This window comes from Carcharhinus amblyrhynchos, chromosome 17 (genome assembly GCF_965287045.1).
Source record: "Carcharhinus amblyrhynchos chromosome 17, sCarAmb.v2.hapA, whole genome shotgun sequence".
NCBI classification, from domain to species: domain Eukaryota; kingdom Metazoa; phylum Chordata; class Chondrichthyes; order Carcharhiniformes; family Carcharhinidae; genus Carcharhinus; species Carcharhinus amblyrhynchos.
In genome coordinates, this window is record NC_137340.1 from 42,315,288 (window position 1) to 42,335,558 (window position 20,271).

General features: G+C 40.9%; 1 protein-coding gene across 2 annotated transcripts in view; it reads right to left on the reverse strand.

The window, feature by feature from the left end:
• Nucleotides 1-1,586: 1,586 nt before the first annotated feature.
• Nucleotides 1,587-20,271, reverse strand: part of pdcd4b (programmed cell death 4b) — a 41,930-nt gene continuing 23,245 nt past the window's right edge. For both annotated transcript variants that reach the window (XM_080205862.1, XM_080205861.1), the window contains exons 6-11: nucleotides 12,313-12,410; nucleotides 11,948-12,062; nucleotides 10,261-10,368; nucleotides 4,178-4,288; nucleotides 3,245-3,384; nucleotides 1,587-2,294 (exon numbers count right to left, since the gene is read on the reverse strand). In XM_080205862.1, the coding sequence (XP_080061988.1) occupies nucleotides 2,246-2,294; nucleotides 3,245-3,384; nucleotides 4,178-4,288; nucleotides 10,261-10,368; nucleotides 11,948-12,062; nucleotides 12,313-12,410 (621 nt within the window). In that variant the 3' untranslated portion in view covers nucleotides 1,587-2,245. The remainder of the gene's footprint in view (nucleotides 2,295-3,244; nucleotides 3,385-4,177; nucleotides 4,289-10,260; nucleotides 10,369-11,947; nucleotides 12,063-12,312; nucleotides 12,411-20,271) is intronic.

Here is a 20,271-nt window from a genome sequence, read left to right on the forward strand (position 1 = left end):
CCATCCCAGGAATCAGCCTGGTAAACCTTCACTGTATTTCCTCTATAGCGAGGACATCCTTCCTCAGATAAGGACACCAAAACTGCACACAATACTCCAGGTGTGGCCTCATCAGCACCCTATACAATTGCAGCAAAACATCTTTATCTCTATACTCAAATCCTCTCACTATGAAGGCCAACATACCATTTGCCTTTACTGCCTTCTGTACCTGCACACTTACTTTCAGCGACTGATGCATGAAGACACTAAGGTCTCATCGAGTATCCATCTCTCAATTTACACCCATTCAAATAACAGTCTGTCTTTCTATTATTGCTACCAAAGTGGATAACCTCACATTTATTCACATTTTGCTGCACCTGCCATGCATATGCCCACATACACAGCCTGTCCAAATTACAGTGAAACATCTCTGCGTCCTCCTCACAGCTCACTCTCCCACGCAACTTGGTATCATCTGCAGATTTGGAGATAATACATTTAGTTCCCCTCTTCCAAATCATTTATACATGTTAATAGTTGGGGTCTTTGCACAGCTCCCTGTGGAACTTCACTAGTCACTGACTGCCAATCAGAAAAAGATACATTTATGCCAACTCTATGCTTCCTATTGGCTAGTCATGATGTGGCTTTGCCGGAATTGGACTGGGGTAAACACATTAAGAAGTCTCACAACACTAGGTTAAAGTCCAACAAGTTTATTTGCTAGTAAACCCACAAGCTTTCGGGACGCTTGAGGGTTTATGATCAAATAAACTTGTTGGACTTTTATCTGGTGTTGTGAGACTTCTTAAAGTCCAACAAGTTTATTTGATCGTAAACCCACAAGCGTTCCTTTAACCTAGTGTTGTGAGACTTACTGTCCTATTGGCTAATCAGCATTCTATCCATGCCAAGACATTATGTACAATCTCATATGCTTTAACTTTACATCGTAGTTTGTTATGTGAGACTTTGTGAAGCCTTCTGAAAGCCTTTTAAATGATCCACATCAATTGGCTCTCCTCGGTCAACTCTAATGGTTATATCCTCAAATTTTTCCAATAGATTCATCAAGCATGATTTCTCCTTTGTAAATCCCTGATGACTTTGTCTGATTATACCACTGCCTTTCAAATGCTGATTTATAAAATCCTTGGTAATGGACTCTAGCAATTTCTCAGTACCGATGTTAGACTCACTGGTCTTGTTTGTTTTAAAAAACAGACAGAAAGGATTGGGGATAATGCTGGCTGCCATCCAACAGCAAAGATATGTTTATTTTTCCCCCACATTCTAACCATCATTTCTATAAACAAATTAGAACTAAACTTACCCTCAAACCTTCCCCTTTTCTATTCAGAAATCTCAAAAAGAGGATTTTATTTTCTTCCATTAATAAATCATGAATGTTTTCCTTGATTAAACAATTCTGGTCTCATTAACATGTTTTCTTGGCTTAAGCAAGGTAGCTAGTGTATGTTTAACCAAGATATTAGTTTTGGACCAAGGGAGATGAGGTGCATACCGTTTTCTGGTATTTTCCTATGTCTGTAACTGAATAATTTGCAAAATAATGCTGGGGGGAACACAAAGAAAAATCGTCACTTTAAAAACCAACTTTATTTTGATTTTCATATTCTGTAAGGAAAGAAAGTACATCCACTGTCATATTCCATCTTCAAAATCAATGTTTAATGCCTGAAGTTATTTGTACCATAAATCAATTGGACAGTTTATACATTCTGCTGGAAACTGTACAGAAATAAAAAGGTAGAGTCCAGCTTTTTTTAAACTGCTTGAAGCATTGCATTTTTAGCATTAGCAGCCAAGAAGAGATCCATTACACACAGCATGTGTAACCCATTCATAGAGATTTCAGTATTTAAGCCAGTCCCTTTTGAAGACCATAGTATTCAGAAAGGCTTGGCAGTGAAGCTTGTACAAGACTATGGAATGATCAGATTACCTACATATATCCTTAAGTAGCTTACTTTCATTGACCACAAGCGCGTGGCACTGCTGTTAATTCTTCACCCTTGGAAAAAGAGAAAATCTATACCCACATATCAAGTGCTTTTTGGTTCTATTTTCGTAGCAAATGCACTCGAAAATGTTTCATGAGGTTTAACCCATGCCCAATGCTCACATGTAATGAGAGCTATGTGGACTGAAAAGCTATAATCAAAAAGTTGACTGCACAAAAACAAAAAAAAACAAAATAATTGCAGGAACTTGTGCTTTATCACCTCTGACAACTTTCTCATTTGAAGCGTCCGCCATCTCCTTCACTCACAAAGCGTTTGCGTCCCCTTAAAGACGAAGGCAAACAAAAATAAATTAGCAAACAGCTACAGATATGTCTCAAATCAATAGCAATTGTGGTAGATACTTTCCCTCAAGGCACCAACTTCTGGTTGTTAAAAATTCTTCTGATAGTGCACAAGCTTGAACTGAACTGGTTAATGCTGTATTTTGTTCCCCGTATACAAACAGGAAAATTAAGTCTATCTAAATAAATTCACACATTTAGCTCCTAAAAATACATGGTTTAAGCAGAGATAACCTATATGGACTATATTTATTTTAAACTGTTCTCAGGGCACAAGTGCTAGCCAGTAATTACTGCCCAATCGTTTGTGTCCTTGAGAACACAATGACAGACCTTTTTCCTGAACTGTAGCAATCTAAGCGGTGACGATATTCCCACAGTGGCTGCCTTTGTCCTTCAAGGCACAGGCCACAGGTTTGGGAAGTGCTGCTCAGTGAGTTGCAATACTGCACCCTGTAGATAGGAAAGTACTGTGGCTGCAGTGTGCCCTGACAATTGAGTGAGACCACCATTAGAATATGATGGATGAATGGGAAGTGAGGCAAGATAAATACTATGTTTTGAAAAAAATATAAACAAGTTCTTTAAACAAATACACTTACAATTTCACAATAATTAGGAAAGAGCTGAAACCTTCCTGGCCCCAACCATGAAACTCTGTGAACACTGCAATATATATTACTCTGGTGGTTAGATGTTTGACTGTAAAAGGGCTGTAAATATGCAGGTCAAATTTTTTTAAATAGGGAAGAATAGTATACAGTACAACCAAACACCCCTTTGAACTAACTCCTATTTAGTTACCCAAGTCTATCCTTGAACTCATTAAACCAGTTTCATTCATGACAGTGAATATATGAAACCTAAGTTTTGATCGAATTCGAAGTAGCAAACCAATTAGTTGAATGATCAAATACAAATGTTACTCACCTGGAGGGACAAAGATCCCTCAGCTGTTTCACTATGATCCCCATTTGGTGGCACTGTTCCACAAATTGTTCCATCACCGTGTAAGCCTGTGGCACATCTAAATGAATATCAGGAATTTCCTTGTACACCCTCTCAAAACCCTGCAAGATAAAAGTTGGAATTTTTGAGAGTACGAACTTGGAATCACAAACAGCCATTTTGATTTTTGGAAGCAGCAGTGTGTGTTTTTGCTGTACTATTTAAAAAAATAAATTTTAATCAGACAAGTTTGGCCATCTCAATATGGAAACTAGGGAGACATTTGACATATAGCAGAAAACAATTTGAAAAGATAATTCAAAAATCATCTGCCAATGAACTCTGAATAACTGAGTGTGATCAGTCACTTTATCTCTCCCCATTCTGTCCACTCCATTCCCCCATTCTCCCAAAGCATATTCTTCCTACTTGGCTCACCATATGTTTATAACAAAGTTTCATGACAAAGGAACAGCAGGCAGCTTGTGTAACTAGACAGTTCAATCCTATGTTTACAGAAGAATATAGGTCTCATTCCAGCAGAGGGTGGAAGTCAGCTGCTTTGATACATCAGGCAAGTACCAGCATTTTTCAATACCAAGTGTTAGTGCACAGAGTTGTCCTCACACAGTCCTAGTTAACCCTTTCATTTTTGCGAAAAGGCACCAATGTTAGGAGACTTCGCAATATTTACTAATGATATTTATCATTAGTAAATATTGCAAAATAAGTAGTAAATTAGTAAATATTGCAAAGTGGGGTACAAAGCCTTTAAAGAGGTTCCCGCAAGCAAATCAATCCTCTGAAGTCCAAAGCACAAATAGTTAACCCTCTTAAGGCTGGTGTGGTGGGTCACAAGTATTTTAAATTCTTTAAATGCATGCGATACTGTTGCTCAGCAGATGGCATACTTACTCTGTTCATTTGGTCTACAGTAATGATTGAGGATTCCCACAAGGATTTAAGTAGCTTCAGTATCATTTTGAAGGTAGCTTCCCCAGTTGCTTCCAGAACCATCACGATAGCCTAAACATAAAAATTTTGAAAACTACAATCAAAAATAACACTTACTACATTTCAAAAACTGTACTTGTTATTAGACATTACTAAACAAGCTCTAGAATTATACTATTATAATTAAATATTTAATATACTACCTCGTAGTTAGTTTCATATTCAAAAGGCTTCCCAAACCAAAGAAAAGGCAGTTGTGCATCTCTGAAAACACCCAAACATGTTCTGAGAATACTGCAAACATGCATATGTCCTTGTAAAGCAAAGAGGTCTAATTTTCAATGATAAATGCCTGGATTCTGCAGTCAAAGAAGGGATAGGGCCTGCAGCAGACTTCAAGGAAAGCGACCCACAACATCCAGAAATCACTGGACCATGGATTTCACCTTTTATTGAAATAATGATAATTCCATGCTGGCCTCAGCTGTTGGAGATCTCCAGCGACTGGCAGCAATGTCATCAAGCAGGCCAACTTTACACAGCAAAGCAGAAATTAAAAGCACCGACTATCCTTCACATAGAAGAGTAAAAATAAAGAATGTGATATACACATGGGAATCATGTAGATGCTAAAATATAAAATGATTTTTCAAAGTCAGAGGCTGTCCAGCAGTAACCATGCCTTAGTAGGGCATTAAAAAACCAGTTATACTTTATTCAACAAGATCTTTGAAATAATGGGATCTTGTACATCCAAGAGGGTGGATCGTACCTTGCCATAACCCTTTCATGGTTTTACAGCAAAGCTAACAATACAAGTGGAAGTTCCTGCCAAATCAAGTGGTTTAAGATTTTCAAGGTTTCAACAGTATACCTTTGGAAAATGAGGGGATTTCTGCCTGCAGTTTTTTGATTTCTCCATTCTCCTGTGCATGTGTGGATACCAGAAGTTGCTGTCAGTTTCACAGGGTGATGACACGAATGCAGACAGTTTCACTCTTACTAAAAATCACAAAACCCAGGATGGCATGGAGGCACAGTGGTTAGCACTGCTACCTCATAGTTCCAGAAACCCAGGTTTGATTCCAGCCTTGGGTAACTGTGCAGAGTTTGCACGTTCTCCACGTGTCAGCTTAAGTTTTCTCCAGGTACTCCAGTTTCCCCCACAATCCAAAGCAGTGCAGGTTAGGTGTTATTGAAATGCTCAATCCATTTTTCCAGGATCTGAGATTTCCATCAGGTCCCACCAGCACTCAGTAGCTGAGAGGAGCTGGCTAGTTGAGGACCATAGACCTTCCTGACAGATTAGTAGAAATGGTTCATGTCAGTTTTTTCAACACAGGTTGTATTTCATCTGTATTTTGACTTGACTACTTGTCCAGCATCTCATCTGGTCTGTCTTGGACTGTGCCGCGGATATTATTTTAAGCAGTTTTTTTGGTTGTGAACTTATCATTTGGGTATGCTGTGTGTAACTAGTATTTTTCATCAAGGTGGTACATTCTGTGCTCCTTCCCCTCAATTTCACTCATTTTCATCAAACCAGTCCTGTTGCTTGTGCTTGGTGGGTCTGAGTATCTCCTAAGCTGTGTTGTATACAATATCCCATAAGGAAGCCTAGGTTTCCTCAATGTTGTCTGACGGGGCTAAAGGAAATTTAACCGCTTCTCTACATCAGTGAGCTGCTGTTGGATGTTGTGGCTCTTCAATCTGGAGATGTTCAGGCGCTTGGGGATCTTCTTCACTTGAGACATCGCTTTGACTAAATGTTCAGACACATTTTGAAGATGACAAGTCTGTGGTCAATCTGGCAGTCAGTGCCTCTTACAGTCTTGTCACCCTTACATCCTGTCTTTCCTGACAATGACAGAGTCAATGAGATACCAGTGCCCGGAGCAAGGGTTCTTCCAAGACGTTTTATTTCAGTTTGGAAGCTGCAAGACTGCTTGGAGAGAAGCAGCTCATGTTCAGCACAGAACTGCAGAACACCATTGCTGTTTTCCTTCCCAAAGCCATTTTTGTCTGACTTTGTCACTGTACTTAGGGAGTGGAGGTCTCCTTAGAATTTCTCCTCAGTGATTTCCGGATTGGTTATTGTGGTGCATATGTGCTGCTGATGATGTGAATTTGCTTCTTGCCTGCCTATGGGATCTTGAGTGACATGAGATGATCATTTGGACACTTTGGAAGACGGGTCAACTTATTCCCCATTTATTTTAAAATTATACTGTATAACAGCACATAAAAAATGGAGCTTCCAAACATTACACTGGACCTAAAAGATGACAAGCTTGCAGTTGATGTGTTCATCTGTAGCCAGGTTGAGTGCTATTTGCTTCGAATGGTCACTGCTTATAAATGGACAGAAATAGATTGTTGTAGCACTCAAACTAAAATTGCCAAAACCATTTTTATCAATTCATTTTTCTTTATTAACTGCACTGAGCAATTTGGTGTTAAAATCCCTATTGTTTCACAGATGAGTAATAGTTTTCTGTGCTGACAGGTACTTTAAACGCAAGAGTTGTAAATTGCACAGCTTTTCTGAAAGCATTACTCAAAGTCAATGCTCTTATCAGTTTTCTCTTTTTTCCCCCCATCAAATCAGTGTCAGATCAGTATTTTGATTGAAATACTGCTGGGCACAGATCATCAAAACTGAATGATTTTCATTAAAATGTAGAAGAAATGGCTCAAAACCATGCTGCAAAGCAGGCAGTAGGATGTGGGGAAAAGGAAAAAGTACCTCAAACATGTGCTGGGGTACCCCTCTCGGACATACACAGATACCGTTTGCATGGCAATTGCCCAACTGCAAGCTTTCCTAGGGCAAATGTCCTGCACTGGGAACCAATTTAAACTGCAAACTTTGGAGGATTCCAATTGGGTTGCGTCATTAGTTAACAAAGAAATGTTAGAAGAATTAAAACCACATCTAACTTCTGGGTAATTATTGTACAAACCCAGACCAAATCTTCAGGGGACTCCCCAACATTCTCAAATACCTGACTATCCTCTCCCTGCTGCACTCCGCATTGCTCCACCTACCTAATCATTGGGGCCCCCATTCCCCACGGGATTCCGCCACCCCATGGACACTCCCATCCCCTTCAGCAATGCGACTCCATCACATCCCAATATCTCATGAGACCTCCCCCCACCCCGATTACACCAACGGGACCCCCAGGCCCAGGCACCGCCCCCCCCCCCCCCCCCCACCCCCCCCACACACACACACACACACACACATAGATCTAACACCACACTCCCGACATTTCCAAAACCCCCATATGGGTTTCCTCCCTCTCACGATCCATAGGCTTGACCATCATCCCCTATTGGTGGGAAAGTCTTATGAGGAAAGGCTGAGGGACTTGAGGTTATTTTTATTGGAGAGAAGGTTACGAGGTGACCTGATTGAGGCATATAAGATGATCAAAGGATTGGATAGGGTGGACAGTGAGAGCCTTTTACCTCAGATGGTGATGGCTGATACAAGGGGACATAGCTTTAAATTAAGGGGTGGTAATTATAGGATGGATGTCAGAGGTAGGTTCTTTACTCAGAGGGTAGTAAGGTCGTGGAATGCCCTGCCTGCAGCAGTTGTGGACTCGCCAACTTTAAGGGCGTTCAAATGGTCTGTGGATAGGCATATGGATAACATTGGAATAGTTTAGGTTAGAGGGGCATTGGATTGGTTCCACTGGTCGGCGCAACATTGAGGGCCGAAGGGCCTGTACTGCGCTGTAATGTTCTATGTTCTATTTCCCTCCCCCTACCACTTCTCATCCTGATCTGAGGCTCACAAGATTTCACCCAAACTCCTTGGGAAATCCATGTCAGTTATTCATTATATTTTTGTTTCCTAGATGTTTCTCCTTCAGTAGGGATTTCAAATGTTAATACTGGTCCATAGGACATGTTCGATCTGCTTTCTTACACGTACAACGTTTGCTATCTGCCAGTCTTCTGGCACGGCACCTACTTCTAATAAGTAGGTGTAGCAGTGCCTCTGCTATCTCATCCCGAGATTCTTTTAAATTGCATGGATGCATTTCACCAGAACCCGGTGCTTTATCCTAAATTTTACCAGCTTGATTATTCCATTTGTAATCTTATATTGTAATATCACGTCCAACTGATCAGTCTACCTGGGGAATACTGAATCAAAATAATTTTATATTTCTGCTATTTCACTATTAGAACATAGAACACTACAGCACAAACAGGCCCTTCGGCCCACGAGTTGCACCGATCACATCAACACCTACCAATCCATAGACCTATCTATAACCCCCAATCCCACTAAATCCCATATACTCATCCAGAAGTCTTTTAAAAGACCCCAGCGAGTTCACCTCCACCACCACTGATGGCAGCCGATTCCATTCACTCACCACCCTCTGAGTGAAAAACTTACCCCTAACATCACTTCTGTACTTGCCTCCCCACACCTTAAATCTGTGTCCTCTCGTAGCGACCATTTCAACCCGGGAAATAGCCTCTGAGAATCCACCCTATCTATTCCTCTCAACATTTTGTAAACCTCTGTCAGGTCGCCTCTCAACCTTCGTCTCTCCAGGGAGAAGAGTCCCAGCTCCCTCAACCTATCTCCATAAGACATGCCTCCCAATCCAGGCAACATCCTTGTAAATCTCCTCTGTACCCTTTCAATAGCTTCTACGTCCTTCCTATAGTGAGGTGACCAGAACTGCGCACAGTACTCCAAGTGAGGCCTGACAAGGGTCTTATAAAGTTGCAGCATTACCTCCCGACTCCTAAACTCAATCCCTCGATTAATGAAGGCCAGTACACCATACGCCTTCTTGACCACATCCTCCACCTGCGAGGCTGATTTAAGAATCCTGTGGACCCGGATCCCAAGATCCTTCTGCTCTTCAACACTACTAAGACTCCTGCCCTTGATAGTGTACTCGTTCATCCCATTTGTCCTGCCAAAATGGACTACACATTTATCGACGTTGAAGTCCATCTGCCACTTCTCCGCCCAGTCCTGCATCCTATTTATGTCCTGCTGCAACTTCTGACATCCTTCCAGCCCATCCACAACACCACCGACCTTCGTGTCATCGGCGAACTTACTAACCCATCCCTCCACTTCCTCATCTAGGTCATTTACGAAAATGACAAACAGCAAGGGTCGTAGAACAGATCCCTGGGGCACTCCACTGGTGACTGACCTCCATGCAGAAAAAGACCCATCCACAACCACTCTCTGCCTTCTGCAGGCAAGCCAGTTCTGGATCCACAAGGCCAAAGCCCCTTGGATCCCATGCCCTCTCACCTTCTCAAGAAGTCTTGCATGGGGGACCTTATCAAACGCCTTGCTGAAGTCCATGTACACCAGGTCCACTGCACTTCCTTCGTCAATGTGTTCAGTCACATTTTCGAAGAACTCAACTAGGCTCGTAAGGCACGATCTGCCCTTGACAAAACCATGCTGATTATTTCTATCCTTCCCTGTAATTTTATCTTGACTACCCCATGTGAATGGATCTATTCATATCAGATTTGCCTTATTATAATGTGCCTGTAGAACATTTTTACTGTTTTATTTGGTGATCCTTGATACATCATTTCATGTTCATCTTTGCCTTCCTAATTTCTTTGAAGTTTCTCTTCGTCTTTGTGTTCTCTTTGGTCATGTCCTGCGCTGCTCTCCATGAACTTGGCATCTCTTTAACCGTCAGTTTTCCCATGTCTTTATTAATCCATGAAGTTTCACTAACATTGTGACTGAATATATTTTTCCTGGGCTCTGCTGAACACTGCTCTCTATAAATATTGTCCTTTTTATATGACTATATTCTCTGCCAGTCAAAATCAGCTTTTCTTCAAACTATACATCATCATTTCCATCCTTCTCATTATCCTAAACTGTATAACATAATGATCACTGCTGCTAAGATACTCACCTATTTTTACTTCCATTATCTTGGATATTATGATTGCGCTCAATATTGAAATAATCTATTGTTTTAAACATATATATGCTGCACTTGGAGATCTTCATCTGTTTTTACCTTATACACAAGTTCATGGTGGAAGTGTGGCACTTCAAGTTCCCGCAAGCAGTGCTCAGCTTCTGCCACATCTCCAGACACTTGGTATTCCTTCAGCAACATGTCAATCTACCAGGGTAATTATTGGGGTGGTGAGAGGAAAGAAAATATAGTCAGTGTTCTGCATCAAGTATATTTAGCCATTCATATGCGACTAGCTCTTAAAACCTGCCCATTGGTTACCACTTTCAAGGTTACACAGGTTGCTTGTTGCAGATTTCCAGTCAAGGTGGCTAAAGGTTGGGAGATGGCAGCATAGTGGTAATATCACTGCACTGGACTAATGCTCTGGGGACATGGGTTTAAATCCGACCATGGCAGCTGGGAGAATTTAAATGCAATTAATAAATCTGAAAGACAAAGCTAATCTCAATAATGGTAACCATGACAACCAATGACATCAATTGTTGTAAAAATTCATTTTGTTATCTAATGTTCTTTAGGGAAGGAAATCTGCCATCCTCATCTGGTATGCCTCAAAAGACTCCCAAGTCCACAGTTGTTGAGTCTTAGTTTTCCTCTGAAATGGCCCAGCAAGCCATGCAGTTCATGGACAATTAGGAATGGGAAATAAATGCTGGGCAGCAACACCCATACCCCATGGAAAAAAATGCATTTTTTTTTTAAAAGGTTGCAAAAAGTTAACACGAATTTCTAGACAAATTATTTTGATGAGACCATTGCAATATATAATCAGAGCAGTACAGCACAGGCAGCCTGCTTTTTTGGAAGGGAAAAAGTTACTCACACTTCCTGTTCTTTTCCATGTCTGCAACTGTCTCCTTCTAACATTTATCAAATTTCCTTTTGAAGACTATTAGCAATCTACCACCCCATCAAGCCAAATCCTACCATTCATGCATTAAAAAAAGCTTTTAGTGTCACCTCTGATTGTTTCGCCAATCATCTTAAATCAGTGCCCTCTGGTTATTGACTGCTCAGCCATTTAAACATTTTCTCTGATTTTCTCCATCCAAACCCCTTGTTGATTTTATATACCTCTATCCAATCTCCTCTTGGCCTTCACTGCTCTTGAGAACAACCCCAGTCTAAACTGTAACTCCTCATCCCTGGAAACATTCAAGTAAATCTCTCTATCCTCTCTAAGGTTGAGATATTTTTGCTGAGTGTGATGCCCAGAATTGGGCACAATACTCCCATTAGCTTAAAATAACTTACTGGCTTTTGAACTTTACGTCCATATTTACCATGCTCAGGATCCGATCAACATTGACTATGACCACTTGATCCGGAATCAAATCTGTAGCTGATGGAATAATTTGTCTGTAAGAATCATAACTTATGGATCTTTTATGTTGGTGAACAATTCTCAAGGGACCTCCTATATTATACAAACTACATTAGGCCTTCTTAATTATCCAGCTTCAAGTCATTGTGCAGATAATGGTCCAAACTGCATACAATTTCCACTCCATAAAACAGCATCTCTTCTCAATTCCCAGGGTAGTTATATTGAAGGAAATTCAGAATTAGAGATCCTTTTTTTTTGAAAAGTGTTTCTTTTATTATTTGAAATTACAAAAAATATTATAGGCTGCAAAATCCAACTCTACTTTTAGGGATAGGAAGATAAAGACTATTACATTTTCAACCAAGCTACACGTTGTAAACTACAAAAATAACATACCTCTTGGACAAGTTGTTCAACTGGCCTTTGTCCACCTCCTGTTCCCCACACATTGTCCAGGCGCAGACCTCCCCTCTTCATACTTAGCAACACGGCTGCTCTACCCAAGGCAGCTCTAGATAGAGGATGGTGGGAAGAAAAAGTAACAAACTCAACCACATTTATTCAAGTGATCGATTCAAGCTACTTCCACATTTTTAGAGCCTGAATAAGTCTTACTAAAGTCAACTAAAGTTAATGGTTTTTGATAATGAGTATTAAAATGCAAATGTGCAATTTCTCAATTGCAAGAACTTAGTAAAAGTATCCTGTGAATGGACTTCTCCAGTTTCCTGAAGCACAAGGCAAAACTTTAAAACATATACCTGGCATTCTCACAATCCACCTTCCCTTTGTAACTTTCAATGTAACTTTTTGACAGGATTTCATCTGCTACAGCTCTTGCAATAAACTGGCCTACAAGCTGGAAAGAAACAAACAAACAAATTGTATTAAGTGTTAGCTTCCAAATCAACTATTACTCGATCACAAAAAAGGCATGCGAATCAATGAATTAAAGAACCTTGCTGCATCTCACTAGGAGGGAACACTTAAATGGCAGTGACGCAAATTCCTGCAGTCTATTTTGGTTTAAAATCTAGGAATGGCCTGAAGAAAATACAAATATTTTAATAAAGACTGCCTTTTTGAAGTTTAGACATGAGTTGGAATAAAACTGAAGCGCAAAACCACTTCTAAACTGACAAACTATCCTTCACCCATCATAAAGGGTAATTTGAGGTCAACCAATTGATCTCTGTTGAAACCAAGCATTTGACCCATTAAACAGGAGAACAGTTCAGTACTGTCAATATATCACAGAATTCTTGTGTTTGTTTTCCATTTAACTCCTACCATTGAAAAGTGATGACAGGTGAGAACTGGACTGCAGGTCTGCAAAGCACCACCACCAAATGTCTACAATAGCATGTAATTACTCACTTTATAAAGTGCACCTACACTGTCTCTGGAGCACTCAATGATAGACAGAGGAGATGAGAAGAGGCAAGAGAAAAGTCATTTCACAAAATGAATTGTTGCAGTAGGGAATACTTTGGCAATCAGATAAGAGGCAAAATGGTTTCAGCACATACAGGTGACTACCAACTCATGTTAGAAGATTCATACAATAAAGAGGTGAAGAGAGATAATTTATGGTATTGTTATTCCCTCCCTCCCCAAAAGCTACCATCACAAACAATATTTTCATAAAGCACTGGAGACAAATCCACGTCAAGTTTCTCAGTCTTCCTTTTCAACTCAGTCACCAAATTCAAGTGCTGTACTTACCTGCAGACAATAAAAACATTGAAAAATACTGGCTTCAGGTTTATCTTAACTGGGCCCTTTAACTTATCATATGAAAGTCTGGTTAGCCCCGAGTTCCAGTGATTCTGCTGAATATCACAAAGACCTATCTAAAACATTGAATATCACCTACTAAAACAAGCATGCCTTTTGATACAACTTCTCTCACTTCAAACATGGAAGTAAACTATTCTGGCTGTAGACTGAGTGGTCAGATGAGGGCATGATGACAGATAAAAGTCGTCATGTGGCAGGAGTGCGGGTAGAGCACAAGTGTTGGACACAGCTGTTGAACTCAGGAATAAGCTACCTTTGTTGGAAGTCCTTCTTGTCAATGATTTCAGGAACCCATAACATTGTACATGATGTCAGGAGTTGGCAGCATGGCACAGGACTTTGCCACATCAACCCAATCGTTTATGATGAATATATTGCAGATACTTGGGAAACATTCCAGAAGGAGTGGCCTATTTACTGCAGTGCTACACTCTACAAGTCGTAAAAGGGACAGACTTATATCCTATTACACCTTGCAGGCCCCGAGGCTGTCCAGCAATTTGAGTTGAGGTGTTCGTCTTCCAGACAGAAGAAAAAGTAGACCTGAAGATAATCCTGAAACAACTCAAAAACATCTGCCTCCTGATAAAAAAACATTATCCTTGATAGACATGCATTCAATTCAATGAACCAAAGAGCAGATGAATCAATACAATCTTACACAATTATCCTAAATTATTGGCCAGGGAATGTGCATTTGGAACTCTCACTAAAGATCTAATCAGGATTGAATAGTCTGTGGAAATATTTTGGGATTAAGTCTGCAAGGAGTTGCTGCGAGACAAAAACTCAGCATTCCAAGCAGCCATCAAAATCTGTAATATGAACAAACCCTCAAACAAAGCAGAGATTTAAGGTGAGAAACCAAGGTATTCACATTACTTGGGCTTTTGCATTGACAGGCACCCATTGAATAGAGCAGCTTGATTTACATAAATTAAGAGATGCAAGTGCAGGAAATGGAACTACTTTGCCAAGTAGTGCAGATCCAAACAACAGCAGGCTCCTCTGCCATCAGCAACATAGCAGCAGTTTGAAACTCCAGGTTTAGGAGAGTCAATAAGGTGAATGAATTCCAGTTGCTTGATAGAGCAGACGCAGCACGGTTTCATTAAAGGGAAGTCGTGTCTGACAAATTTACTAGAGTTCTATGAGGATGTGTCTAGGGCGGTGGATAGAGGAGAGCCGGTGGATGTGGTCTTTCTAGATTTTCAGAAAGCGTTTGACAAAGTGCCTCACAAGAGGTTATTGCAGAAGGTCGAAGGACATGGAGTTGGGGGTAGGGTGTTAGCGTGGATAGAGGATTGGTTGTCAAATAGGAGGCAGAGAGTGGGGGTCAACGGGTGCTATTCGGATTGGCGGATGGTGACTAGTGGAGTGCCCCAGGGGTCGGTGCTGGGGCCTCAGCTTTTTACCATTTATATAGATGATCTGGAGGAGGGAACCGAGTGTAGAGTGTCGAAATTTGCTGATGACACCAAGATTGGGGGAACGGCAAATTGTGCGGAGGGTGTGGAGAGTCTGCAGAAGGATCTAGATAGGCTGGGCGAATGGACCAGGAAATGGCAAATGGAATTTAATGTTGGCAAGTGTGAGGTGGTCCACTTTGGTAGGAAAAATGGTAGGAAGGACTATTACTTACGAGGCGAAAAACTGCAGCAGGCGACGGTGCAGAGGGACCTCGGGGTCCTTGTGCATGAGTCGCAAAAACCCAGCTTGCAGGTGGTCAGGAAGGCGAATGGGATGCTGGCCTTCATAGCGAAGGGGATTGAATATAAAAGTAGGGAGGTCTTGCTGCAGCTGTATAGGGCATTGGTGAGGCCGCAACTGGAGTACTGTGTGCATTTTTGGGCGCCGCACCTGCGCAAAGATATTTTGGCCTTGGAGGGAGTGCAGAGGAGGTTTACTAGGCTGATACCGGAGTTGAGGGGGTTGAGCTATGAGGAGAGGCTGAATAAACTGGGCTTGTACTCGTTAGAGTTTAGAAGAATGAGAGGAGATCTCATTGAGACGTATAAAATGATGAATGGGATGGATAGGATAGAGGTGGAAAGACTCTTCCCGCTCAAAAAAGACAATAGGACTAGGGGGCACAGCCTCAAGATAAAAGGGGGGCGGTTTAGAACGGAGTTGAGGAGGAACTTCTTCACTCAAAGGGTGGTGAATCTCTGGAATTCTCTGCCCGTTGAAGTGGTGGAGGCTGCCTCGCTAAATATTTTTAAGACGCGGGTTGATGGGTTTTTGATAGGAGAGGGGATTAAGGGTTATGGGGAGAGGGCGGGAAAGTGGAACTGAGCAGCGACAGATCAGCCATGATCTTATTGAATGGCGGGGCAGGCTCGAAGGGCTGGATGGCCTACTCCTGCTCCTATTTCTTATGTTCTTATGTTCAACCAAAGCAACCAAGTTACAGACCCTCCAACAACACTCTACTGCGATACCATTGACAAAGTCACAGGAAAGAATGAGATCTTCACCACTCTCAAAATAATTAATAATAACGCAAGACTTAAAGTCAAGACTGACACTGGAGCAAAGGATAGTGTACTATCCAGCCAAAGGTTACTGGAAATAAATCAGTATGCAGTATCAGATCTTAGCAGCCAGATGCACCTTGTGGCAGACAGATAATCCACACTGAAAGTGTGATAACCCTCCACTGCACACTGGAATATTTCAAGTCACATACAGTTGACCAGAACGAAAAGCCACTGGGGTGTGGGGCAGCATTGCGGCTCATTCAACTTGGGACATAAATGCACGTTCAATAACTCCAAGTCTCAGAAATGACAGCATATTTACAGACTTCTTCACTGTGACACCATTTGACAAGCTACTAGTTGCATACCACAAGACTAGATAATTTGGTACCATCAACAGTCTGTGCTCCAAGAATAATACCAGTAACCATGAAGCAGAAAGTTGTTAATGAACTCCATCGGGACCTTCCCCATATGCTCCGCACACTCTTCGCTATCAGTGATGAATTGACAGCACAGGGTGAACTAATACAGCATGGTCAGTGATACATCATCCCTATTATCCAACGGACAATACACACCACCAAGAACACCTCAGACTGTAAGAAAGCAGATACAGGGCCAAAGAATCACTGTACTGGCCCTCCACGTGTGCAGACATGAAAAGGTAAAATTTCCAGATGCACACCATGCAATACACTCAAGCCAAGGAGTCACTGCATCTACACAAGAGTCCAGTTCTCCCATGGTCATTTGCAGCAGCTAACATCTTTGAATGGAATGGTAAACAGAGACTCATGACATAATGCTCGCCAATTTGTCTTTGCTGAATTTTGCAACTTTACACACACGTGGCACTTTGAACATATCACATGCAACCCCTACATCCATTGTTAGATGGTATGGCAGAACAAGCTGTTCACTCAGCCAAGTATCTTCTAGGGAAATGTGCAAGGGGTCGCACAGACTACTATGCTGCGCTCAAGCCTGACCTCATCAGCACAACCATGATTCTTACTGAGGCTTTGCGGACAACCTAAACTTGAAACCAACGTGAATGAGACTCTCCGGCAATGCAGACTGAGAAGCACAATACTCTATGATTGAGATGCCAATAGATTTCACTCTCTAACATCAGGTCAAATGGTGGTGATCAAGATTCAGGTCACACGTGGCCATGACCAGTTGTGGTGGTACACAGTAATGTCCATAACTATATAAGTGAGTGTTGTCACGTTCTGCAAGTAGAACAATTAATACCAGCAGACAACACAGCACTTCAGGCATCCGACAGATAGCACTAAATGTATAGACTCCTGGAGGCCAACACAGCGATTCCTGCACTTGACAAAAATAAATGGAACAGCTCACGTTGCTAGCAGTGAGGACATTGGCCATAGAAAGACTACAACACCATCGACTGATGTAATCTCACACTCAAAGCACCTGAGCAGGCCAGGGACAGGCTCCATGACTTTATTATCACTTGGGCTGACTTCTAAATTTCAGTATTTCATTCTGGGGTTGTGGTAGAAGGTGACATGGTGGGCTATGTACTGGTTGTGATAGCTTAATCCATGCCTCTTATATATATATATGCATCTGTAAATATTTATGCATTGTCATTTTGTTTAATTATGTCACACAATGGTTTGTATATATTTTCTATTGGGCACAGTTACAGCTCTTGCCACCAGGTGTGTCAACTAAACAGAGAAGAGATAGACTGAGTGGATTGTGATGACGTGGTTTCAGAATAGGTCACATGATGGCAACAAGGGAGTTATCCCCGGAAGCATGGGCTAAGCACAAAGTACAAGTGTTGCATATAGATGTTGAGCCCAAAAACCTTGGTGGGAAGCTCTTGTTATCAGTGATTTAGGGAACCCACAACATTCTATACAGGCACTGGAGTCATAATACTACATTCTTTTGTAACCTTATTTCTACGTTAGATTAGATTTTTTTAAAAAGGGAATAGAGCGCTTTGTAGCAATCATTGTTTCACAATTTAATCTTTACTCAGATTTTAATATAATGAAGTTTTAAACAGAAAACAAGCCTCAGGAGAGTAATAAAGGAAAATAAGCCTTTAACTGAATCAGGCAAATCTGTCAATGGCGATTAAATGTTTGTAATATCTTAAGATTTAAGATAAAAGTCAGGGTCTACTCGTAATCATTCTTTGCACTAAACAATCTGAATAATCCATAGTTCACATAAGATAAAAAGTGGGAATTTAATGCTAAAAATTAAATTAGGTAAACTAAATTGAATTAAGATGATTTTCTTCCCTATCCTTCACCTAATTACTGTACCAGCATACTGGAAAACAAAAAATGGAGCCAGATTAAATATTTGCTAGCAACAGCCTTGTCACTCATTGTTAATCACTGTCCTTAAAAGGTGAGTAGGCTTCAGTATGTAACAGCACAACTACAGATATAGTACTCAACCTGCTAAACTGCTCTGGCACTTCCATTTTTTGTTTCAGATTTCCAGCACCTACGCTCTTTATTTAGTGAAATAAGCTGCTAAAGAGACAGCCATTCTTTCTCCTGTAATGATTTAGCATTTACTGTCTTTATCCAAAGTGCAGGGAAGGAAACTAGCATGATGATGAGATACAAATTATGCATGAAATGCAGAACAGAGATTTGGTTCATATGAAGGATATACGTATAACAACTTGTTTCCAGCTACTCGACAACTAATAGAGAAGTGTCAACCGTATGATTTGTTTCATCTTAGTAAAATTGGATGAATAATGGCAAGAAGTGTAAACATGCAAAATGTCCAAAGTTGGACAATGTATGTCAATCTCCAGAATAGATGAATGGAATGGATTTAGGAAATACAGATCAAAATCTACCAAAAGATCAATCCATGACTGTATTCATTGATATTCCAACTGACTACATGGTAAATTGAGCCAACTTTGAGAAACCATCCTCATTATGGTTAACTGGATGGGGATAAAGTGTTAAAGATTTTTGATTAATTAGGATCTGCTTTTCAAATACAGTTTTTGAAGGTTCACATTTATTAAACTACAGCTACCCACAGGAAAGGTGCATTAAATGATGATGATGCATATGCAGAGTGAGTGAAAGCTGTAAGCAATGGAAGCTTTAAATGATTCTGGATCATCCAAGTCAACTGTGACCTACATAAAATAAGTTACAAACAGAAGCCCACACCATTGTTCTCCTTGGTGAATGAAATAAGGAGATAAAATGATAAGCACTGGACCCACTCAGTGCAAAAGCTTTCTGCAGCACAAGCTATTATAAACATATAAAACCAACTGCTGGAAAAAACACAGTTGATCCGTCAAGTCTGTGCCTGTCCCTTATTAGTAAAATTGCTTCCCCCATTTAGGGGGAAGAATTTGGAATACCACAAGGATCAGTACTGGGGTCTCTGCTACATTAAATGACTTGGATGATGGGACAAAGTGTGACGTATCCAAGTCATTACAGATTTAGCTGGAAAAGTAACAGAGGCAGGGGTAGATTTTATGGAAACCACAATAGCAGGAAATGTGGCACGCATGACGAGAAATTTCAATTTCCAGATGGTGGGGTGAAATGGGTTCATACTTGTAATACATTTGCATGCCATGCCTTGAATGTTCATCAACATAAACTTTTTAAAATGACAAAGATAGAGTCAGTGATGCACAAGAATCTTGTGGCACGTAGTTCACAAATGTTTAAAGATGGTGTACACCAGTTGGCTTTGGGCAGTTGCGTGCAAGGCCAGCTGATTTTCATGGTTAACATTATGACTCAAGAACTGCTTCTTCCCTGCTGCTATCAGATTTTTGAATGGACCTACCTCGTATTAAGTTGATCTTTCTCTACATCCTAGCTATGACTGTAACTCTACATTCTGTGCTCTCTCCTTCTCTATGAATAGTATGCTTTGTTTCGCGCACAAGAAACAATACTTATCACTGTATACTAATACATGTGACAATAATAAATCCAATCAAATGGCACAAGGGAGGGGAGCAGGAGAATAGCAACTTGCATGGAGGCTTGGGACTGGCAAGAGAGTTAGTGCTGGTGAGTTGGAGACAAAAATCAGTGAAGGTCATAAAACGAGGGCTTAAAAGGACAGTGTTAATATTGTCTAAATGTGGGACCATCTCAGGGTGTTAGCTGGCAAAGTTCTTACAGGGATTAGAGTTCACCTACACTTCAATTACCCCTGCTGAAAGTAATCTCAGACGATGGCCCTTACAATGCATAGAAGCCAGCTGAGTCTGCAAGTTCAATCATGTCCCACAAGGTGACGAGTACAACATGAGTATTTAATAGAGTGCATGAAAAAGCACAACACTGTTTCTTCAATAAAGGAAATATACCTCACTCCCCTGTAACCATCAACGCTTGCCAAGGCATACTACCACATTTGCCTGAACTAGTCTCAACA